This window comes from Montipora capricornis, unplaced genomic scaffold, assembly GCF_036669925.1.
Source record: "Montipora capricornis isolate CH-2021 unplaced genomic scaffold, ASM3666992v2 scaffold_313, whole genome shotgun sequence".
Taxonomy (NCBI): Eukaryota; Metazoa; Cnidaria; class Anthozoa; order Scleractinia; family Acroporidae; genus Montipora; species Montipora capricornis.
In genome coordinates, this window is record NW_027180053.1 from 37,211 (window position 1) to 46,291 (window position 9,081).

The 9,081-nt window shown below is 39.0% G+C and overlaps 1 protein-coding gene across 1 annotated transcript; it reads right to left on the bottom strand.

Moving 5' to 3' along the window:
- Positions 1-121: 121 nt before the first annotated feature.
- LOC138035207 (sodium channel protein 1 brain-like) lies at positions 122-8,308 on the bottom strand. Its single transcript, XM_068882027.1, has 4 exons — positions 8,291-8,308; positions 7,082-7,224; positions 6,420-6,547; positions 122-1,180 (listed from the first exon to the last, which is right to left on the bottom strand). The coding sequence occupies exons 1-4, from the start codon at positions 8,306-8,308 to the stop codon at positions 165-167; spliced, it is 1,305 nt and encodes a 434-aa protein (XP_068738128.1). The 3' UTR covers positions 122-164.
- Between the last annotated feature and the right edge of the window lie 773 nt (positions 8,309-9,081).

Genomic DNA, 9,081 nt, shown 5'->3' on the forward strand with positions numbered 1-9,081 from the left:
ATTAAGCGTCATAAGCTGAACTTAACTTATATTGACCAGTACATGTAAGTGCGTTAGGACATTCTGTCATTGCGGATCGTAACATTTTTTTGTCACATGACTCGGTCTTTAGGCTTCCCTGTTTTCTTGGACCGTTATCTGAAAACCCTTGTGGGCACCCTCTCCTATATAGAAGAATATGCGTCGTTTTGCACTGGCTGGCTTTTTTGTAATCTGAATTTTCTCAGCTCTAACTGGAAGCGATATTGTCTGTACGATCGCTGGATTATTGTGGCTGCGCGAATTTCTTGAATCCTTTTTAAAGTCGTGCTTTCCGTTTGCGTCTTCGCGCGTTTTGGGAACGCACTGATGAAGTGATGTTCCATTCTAGATTTCATTAAAGTAAAAGCAACCGATTCGTCCTCCTCAATTTCACCAATAACTCTTCTGACCAAAGCTTGCATGACATCGAAGCAATGAATTTTATCTCCTTTCTTTATAGGAATATTCAAATGAATGCATGCAAATTTATTAGGCTGAGGAATTCTTAACGGTGGTTCGAGATTGTCGACAAAGTCAGACAACTGAGAATAAAAAATGTATTGAGTTGCGTCTGGATCATAGCGCTCCCAAAGCGAATAAAACATTTCCAGATCATCATCTGTAATTCCAACTTCATCCTGCTGATGTGCTTGGCTGAGGTTTTCCAAAATAATGGCTATATACATGTTGATGATGATCAAGAAGGTTAGAAGTATAAAAGAGATAGAGTACACGGTCGCAAGCCATGGTGTCCCACAGTTCCCGTTGGGTTGTCCCTGGTAATGCTGGTCGCAGTCCGGTGGTTGAATCAATAGTGGCTCCAGAACATCGTTCCACCCCGCTGAGGTTGAAAGTCGAAATAACAATAACATACTGTTCCCGAACGTCTCAAAATTCACTACATCATCCAGCGCTCCTGTCTTTTTCACATAACCAAATGAAGACATTCCAATGATGGCGTAAATGAACATAACAAGAAACAATAAGGCACCAATATTGAACAATGCTGGCAGAGAAATAACAAGAGCGAAAAGAAGGCGGCGAATCCCGCGGGCACCTTTATAAAACCGCAGCAATCTGCCAATTCTAAAGACACGGGCAACGCGGAATAAGCTTGGTGTGACAATAAACTTATAGTCAAGATGTTCCATAATGATTCCTGAGAATAAACAGAAAAATTCTGTAAGAAAAACAATCTAAAGCCAACTGAAACAGCAAAAATAAGATCATTTATCTGAGACTTCAGTGTATGCTGGACCCTAAAAAAGTGCTGAAACCCTTTCAGACAACGACATAAAATAAAAGGTCATATGCAAATGTTAACCGATAGAAAATGGCAATTTTGGAATACTATTGAATTTTCCAATCAGAATATGCGATTCAGTGTCGTTATTGGCTTTGAAGACAAGATTACTAACGTGAAAATGTTTATTATGATAGGGCGTTTAATAAGGAGATAGTTCTTGTATTGAAAAAAGGCCCACATGAGCTGCCTATTCCCAAACGCGAATCAAACTGAAACGAACTTACAGGACATTCAGGAAAAATATATTGTATCATTGTTTTTTTGAGTAATGGAAAGATCATGAGCAACAAATCACTATTTGCATTTCAAGTAACTAATGGCATTGCATCAAACAAACAAAACAAAAAAAAACAAGAAAAATATCAGGATCAGCAAACGACTATTCGTTATGAAATAGCTTCTCGGTGCAACGGAAAGCTTCTCTTATAGATAGAATAGAAAAGTTTTTTTTACCAAACATACGGTGTGATACGTACTGATGATTTCAGTTGTCCATTGGTGTTTACTCATTTTTATTTATTATCGTTTTCATGTTCAACACGAAGTGTTACAACTCGATATGAGCTGTAGCGCTGAACGGTTCTCAGGTGTCTTACTTCATACGGCGGTCATTTTGTTTAAATAATCGTATTTATTGACCAGTGTTGTGCGTCGATTAGGCAATACAGTGAAAACATTGCGGTGAGCTAGGGAAGAGATTTCTCCCACACACGAAAAAAAATGTTTAGAGTACGGTATCTGTAGGAAAAAGCACTTGACGACACATCCTGGATGAACATTTCCGTTAAAATGCTTAGGTGCAAAGAGGCTATTAAGCCAACAAAGCTGTTAAAAAACCTGTGATTAGTTCCACTTTTGAAGCTGACATTTAAGTCGGCGACCGATCTTACAAATTTGCCAGGAGTGAAAGGGTGGACGGAATCTAACTGCTTTGTAGGCTCTTATTCTACTTTTCATCCTTGTGTTTGACACTCAGTTTTTTAGTTATTAAAATGAGTGCTAGCCGCTCTTTCAAATCAGATGAAAACTCTCTGTTGTCTTTCATGCCTTTCATGGATTGATATTAAAAGACCGCTAGCATTGGTCCAATATGTACCTTATATAATCGCCTTCATCACTCCTATCTGTGGATTACAAAAATACACTAATTTTCCGCTTTTAATGGCTTTAATTACCTATATAAAAATTTTAAATAATCCCAAAATTTTCGAGCAGTTCAATATCTTCGGAGAGAGATTTAATTGTTATCGTCCCGTGACTCTGTTTTGAACGTTTAAATTACACTTTTCCACATCCGGTGGGTCTTCACCTGTTTAGAATGTTTTAAAACAGTCTAATATTTTATGCTGTAGATTTTACGGTTTGCAATTGAACAGTAAAAGAATTTAAAATGTTGGCCTCTCTTTGAAAGTGACAAAACAACGATATGACGTCACTGGACGTTATGTTTGCGTAGATATTTTGGGGGTATTAAATGAGCAACTAAATCGTACATTAGTTTGAAACTACCCCGTTTTATAGGCATGTACTAAAACCCGAAACACCGAAACGAAACCATCGGAACGAAAGCACCGGAACCATCGAAACACCGAAACAGCTATCGAAACAGCCAAAATGACCATGCAGATCGCGAGATTTCCTGAAATTCTTTCACTCGTGATGTAGTTTCACTGTAAGTAAAATTAGTCGTTTTGTGCAAAGTTGTTCCTTTCTACACAAGCACACAATAGACTTGGTAAATTCAGTCTCCGCCATTAACTATCTCTTCGAAATGCAAATTCATTTCAATAATACAATAATTTACAAATGCGTTAACATTCTTTTATCATAACTGTGTCGACACCTCGTATTTTTGTTTGTTGCCTTGGTCTTTGCAATGTTCCAACCTCGTTTTCACTTGCTCGCCGTGTGCGCATCATTGCTTGACATAGTTAATAAAGGAAAAATAATGAAATGAAAGAATCTTCTGGTGTGCTTAGGGAATCTGCAAAGATTGTTAGTAAAGAGCAACTGAATCAGGAAACTTAAAGGAAACCATTCGAGAAATTATTATAAGCGACAATCAGCCCGGAGGTCAAATTTTAAACTGCAATCGAGTCACTTTCGATGGTTTTGTTCAAGTTTTTATAGCTGTTTCGTGTGTTCCGGTGGTTTCGTTTCGATGGTTTCGTTCCGTTGTTTCGGTGGTTTTGTTCCGGTGTTTCCATGGTTTCGGCGGTTCCGGTGGTTTCTGTGGTTTCGTTCCGATGGTTTCGTTTCGGTGTTTCGGGTTTTAGTACATGCCCGTTTTATATCCACTTCGACTTAAAGTAATGAGAATGGATGGAATCAAGTTTGTTTCAATAAGGATCATGCATGCAAAACAAATCTCAAGGGATTAGTATTCTATTCCGCAAATATGCCCAAAAGAATGCTCCGAAAGTGATATCCAGACAATATGTGATTTATGGTTCTATTGCATGTTCTAGTCTCCATCAGCCGTAATCCTAGGTTAAGCCGGGTTACACGTGCACAAAACTGAGCTGTTTTGATCTTCTCGAATTTCTTATTTCTTATCTCAGCAATATCGTACATTACTTATTTTTCTGCTAACGCGTAGTTAAATAAAAAAAAAAATGCAAAAATATTTCATGGAATAACTGTCAAAACAATGACGCACGTCTTATTTACCGTTGGAGGTTAAGGTCGGGGGATGACTGAGCAATTTTTTGAGAGCAGCCTCACAAACATTTCTTGAAACAACACTGGGGTTAAAGTTGTTGTCAATTCAAGCGATATACTTGAAATCCGTACATCCTCAAGTTTTAATTATACACGAAATTGTATCAAATTTACGTGGTCTTCCTGCGGAAGTAGTGTGAAGTTCTGTTCAGTCTGTTCGTCACGTTCATGGCTCTCCTTCCGGCGATCCTTAACCCTGCTTCACGCGAAGAATAGCGATGACGTTCATTTGATCCAGGTTACACTGAGCTCATTTGAATCACTTGGTCGAGTGGGGGGCAATTTGACTGACGTAACAAAGACGAAAGATCGCTGAATATACGTCAGAAATTTCTAAATGAAGCTAGTCTCTCTACAACATTCAAGATACACATTCTTCTCCTGCGAAACTAAAATCGTTATCTACATGATTCAATGTAACAGATGTAATCTGCAGTACATTGAAGAAACTAAACGACGTTTAATTCAAGGACCGCTTTAATGAACACCGCCGCACTTTAGATAACCCTAACACTAAATACCACTAGTCGCAGAACATTTTCTCTCTTCTCCCCACAACATTTCTAACGACATGCAATTAATTCCCATCGAAATAATATTTTCCAATAGAGACTCAACCCGCAAGGCCAGGGAAGCCTTTTTAATTTCAAGTTGATGAGGACTTCTACTCATTTTTTGGTTATATATATATTATATATATATGTACATAGAAGCAAACCAATGTTAACTCTCATTGTACCTAAAGCCGAAACATAGTACATTACTAAATCAAATCTATGTTGTATTGGCTCTTTCTCCAATATTTAGTGTCTCAAAATTTCCGACGAGTATCCCAACCCTTCATATGCGAAGTCCTCTTCTTGAGAAAGATTTGTGATCTGACGTTTTCGAGCGATAGCCCGTCGTCAGATGCTATTTATTATGCTTCAGTGGGCTTATACACTAAAAGCCCCTTTGATTTATCACTGCCAGGCCGGGTACTTATGTTGCACGTAAAATCCGTTCTCAGCTTGAATCAGTTTTAACACCCTCTAAAAAGGATTCGTACACCTTCTCTCCTCAAGCTCTGTCTTACCCATCTCAACACATCTTCTTAATCTTTGGTATCATCTTATCGGTTTATGTATTCATACACTAATTAACTCAGTCTCAACAACATATTAAGGGAACAAAGAACTGTACTTTGAATTTACCGTTACTCGAGCTCGCACCCTCCAGATTTGTAGTACTGTGTCTTCACCACTACACTACAACGACGAACATACTCAACCCAACACATTTGTTTTCATTATTTACTTTTCAATTAATATCAATGTATAATAACCAAAACTAATCTTAACCTGACCCTAATTTTTCTCTAGGCTTAATTTAGGTTCCAAAAAAGTTTCTTCAATCCATCTGAGTGCGTATTCAACCTAGGTAAAATGAGGATCAACAATTTAACCTAGGTTAAAACGGATTCAACCTGAGACCGGATTTTACCGGCGGACAGATCTCAACACGTACAGTGGGACCTCCGTTCCCTACTCACCGGCTTTGCACTGATCCTATGGACTTTATACCGGAACACTTAATGGTTATGAGACCGGGTCTAAGAGACTGTTGAAAGTCTAAACATTTACAGATGAGAATTACAAAGGTAGCACTTTTTCCTCTATTATTTTAAGACCCCGAGTGTCGGTCTGGCCGAGCCCGTGACTGCTCCCGCGTGGTAGTCCAATGCTCTGATTAATTGATTCACTCTTCTTGAATGCGAGGATACCGCTGCTTATCGCATGATAACATGACATTTTTAGTGAAAATCCACACTAAAATTGGACAAAGTAGATGATGCTTCTTAATGGTATTTTTATTTTTTGGTTTCGAAAACATACAAATATTTTGTCGACGCGAGACTTCAGACCTCCAACACTGACCTTTCTCAGTATGTGGTCCGATCCAAGGAGAGCAGACTTTTGAAGTGTTCTGTGAAGCCAATCTACTCTAAGAGTCCCGTCAACTTCTTTGGTATAGAGTGCAATGCTCCAACTAGCACTGACACAATTTTCGTCTTGTCTATCATAACTTTCCCATCTCCCTTGACAGATCTTACAAGATCTGGCAAGGGAGATGGGAAAGTTATGAAAGACAAAGACGAAAATTGTGTCAGTGCTAGTTGGAGCATTGCACTTAGAGCATAGAAAAACGCAAGAAATATTATCTTTTCTATCACTTTCACGGGTACAACCTTACTATCAGCAGGGACAGAAATGTCCACAATGATGGTATGCCTCTCCTTCTTTCTTTGAATAACAATATCTGGTCTCCGGGTTATTACTATTATTATTTATTACTATTATTATTGTTATGGTTAATAAAATGACTTTCTTACCTATAATGCTCAGGATGACGATGGTAAAGTCGAAGATATTCCACGATTGCTTGAAAAAATGCAGGCGTAAAGCTACAATCCTGGCAATTGCCTCCAAGGTAAAAATGGCTGTGAATACCAGATTTATTATATGTGAAGACCCGACAAAACACAGGATCGCAGTTAAGGAATTCAACAACAACAAAAAGTAAAACTGTCGGTATCTGTAAAACACACCACGCAGTCTATTTATTTTGTTTTATTGGGATCACATAAAATCAGATGGAGATTATCACTGAGTCGTAAACTGAAATCGAAACGTTATTAGACAGAAATGAAAAGAAAATTACAAAATAGGTACGTCGGAGAAGGAGGTTGGGAAATCCAGTATTTTGCACAGCATAACGGTCGGTGATAATTAAGGATATAAGTTTGTGTTGCCGAGTTTAGAAAGACATACTTGCAATAAACACACCGAAAAAATCCAATTGCATGGAACTTGAAAAGCAGCTCATTTGGCTATTTTTAAAACAAGGTAGATGTCCACAATCCGGGAGCACCGAAATGAGAAATACAATTGGTCAGAGAACGGTTTGAACCCATTGTACTTGCGTGCAAGCCCTGGGGCTGGGCCACCCTGCAACTTGGAAAAAAGGTTGTTTTCCGAAGAAATGCATAAAAGGATATTCATTGTCAATTCGACTTCTCGGCTTTGTCCGTAATGTTGAATCATCATCACCAGCATATTAAAGCAGATCAGAATCATAATGAATGTTTCGAATTTTGAACTGTGGATAATGTCAAACAGACCGGCCTGCCACTTCACCTGAAATGAAACGAAAACGAGAATCAGATTGCATTGAACAAAAGTGACAACGGGGACAAGGTTCATTTTGCCATTTTCAGGCTCATGGGCTCAAGTTGTCTGAAGAACTCGGCCAATTCGCTGGCGAATCCGGACCTTTTTGACTACGCTCTCCAGAATGAATATTTTTAATTCGCTATGAATTCGGAACTGTGTGGACGCTAAATCCGGAATTTTTTTGACCCGGATGACTTCACAAGATCGAGCCCAGTTCCTTACTGTGAAATAAATTCTCAAGATTGTTGCCGAGGGCAATATTATTTCTACTTCTTGGACGTATTTCAAGTATTATCACGTGTGTGCAGTTAAACAAAACTATGAACACTGTACACTTCAATTATGCCTCATTATTCCTTGAGGAGTCCTGAGTACTAGAGTGAATCTAGATACGTGTGGACAGGCAAATTCGATCTGAATACGCTGATTGTGGTCCGCGTCATCTTTTTTATGAGCAACAGCCTGAGCCAGGTGCACCAAACCTTTCACTTGAAATGAAAGTTATTTTTCTTTTAGTTCCTCTGTACTAATTCTGTTTAATTTACATCAAGCCGCGAGACGAAAAAGATCACAATATAAAAGATGCCATACGTTTTAGCCAGATTGTCTGTGGCAAAGACTGTTAGACAGCCAAACAAGGATACCTGGACTAATCATGGAAGTGGATGGGTATAGAAAACAAAGCTCTTGACTTCATAAATCTCGACTGTAAAAGTCAAGTCAAGCGGGTTGCTTATAAGAACGATTTATTCTCTACCAGACCACCACACCAAAAGGAACAATTATTGCCCCTTGTTGTCCGATCTCGTTATTCTTAGGTTGCTATTTCCCAAGTATATTCAACGAGGTTAATTTATGCTCTTATGGAGTAATCATAAGAGAAGTATTGATTGATTGGACTACGGTAACAATAATTGACAACAGAGGTTAAGATGGTGGTCTAAGGAAACGAGATCTCTTATATACGATTATAAGGGTTATCAGTTTGCAGGGCCCTGGGAGGCCTCCTGGCATTTCTCACGAACCTTACCTTGGGTCGGCTGATCATTTTCTATGGGTTTCTTATTGGCGGCTTTTTTCAAAGTATTAAACCAAGCTTGCTGGGCAGGCGTTAGGAAAACGTCTAAAGACGCCCACTGTCTTCGTACTGGAAAAATACGCCCAAGAGCAAACGAAAAAATTTATATTAGAAACGGTTTTTACTGAAATCAACCTTGGTAAGTGAAATGTGACCTATCTTTTGGTAGTCAAACGAGGTATGTGGAGGAAAGCAAAAATAAATGATCAGGATGCACACATTATTTCTTTCTATGCTTGGAGCCAGGAATTGGTATAAAGACTGCACATGGATAGCCTGATATACTGAACATTTCTTTTATAATATCACATTCTTAATGTCGATCCCGTTCAGTTAGCCCGCAACATTTGTGAGAGAAAGGGAAAACCCACCAGCGGAAGATTGCGTTTACCCCAGTCCCCAAGCAACGCCGCCCCAGGAAAGGAGGCGACATAATATTTGAAAACATTAGAAGAACACGACAGGAGGCTTAGGTGGTGCGCGTCTACGGAGCTCAGGATGTTATGGGCAAAAAGGGAAAAGAATGGTGGAGGTGTTGAGGCTTTCCTGAAGGTCCAGCCACAAGAAGGCATCGAATCTTTGCGTAAAAATGAACTCTATTTTCGTTTTCACCTGTTTTTGTTTCAGCCTATTTTTGTCAAGTGATGGACATCCGCTCAAAAGAGGAAACGTAAGGAAGGAACCAACAGATGATGAAGATTGCAATCACAGTCTGACAAAGTAAGAGGCAAAACGGGTTATTG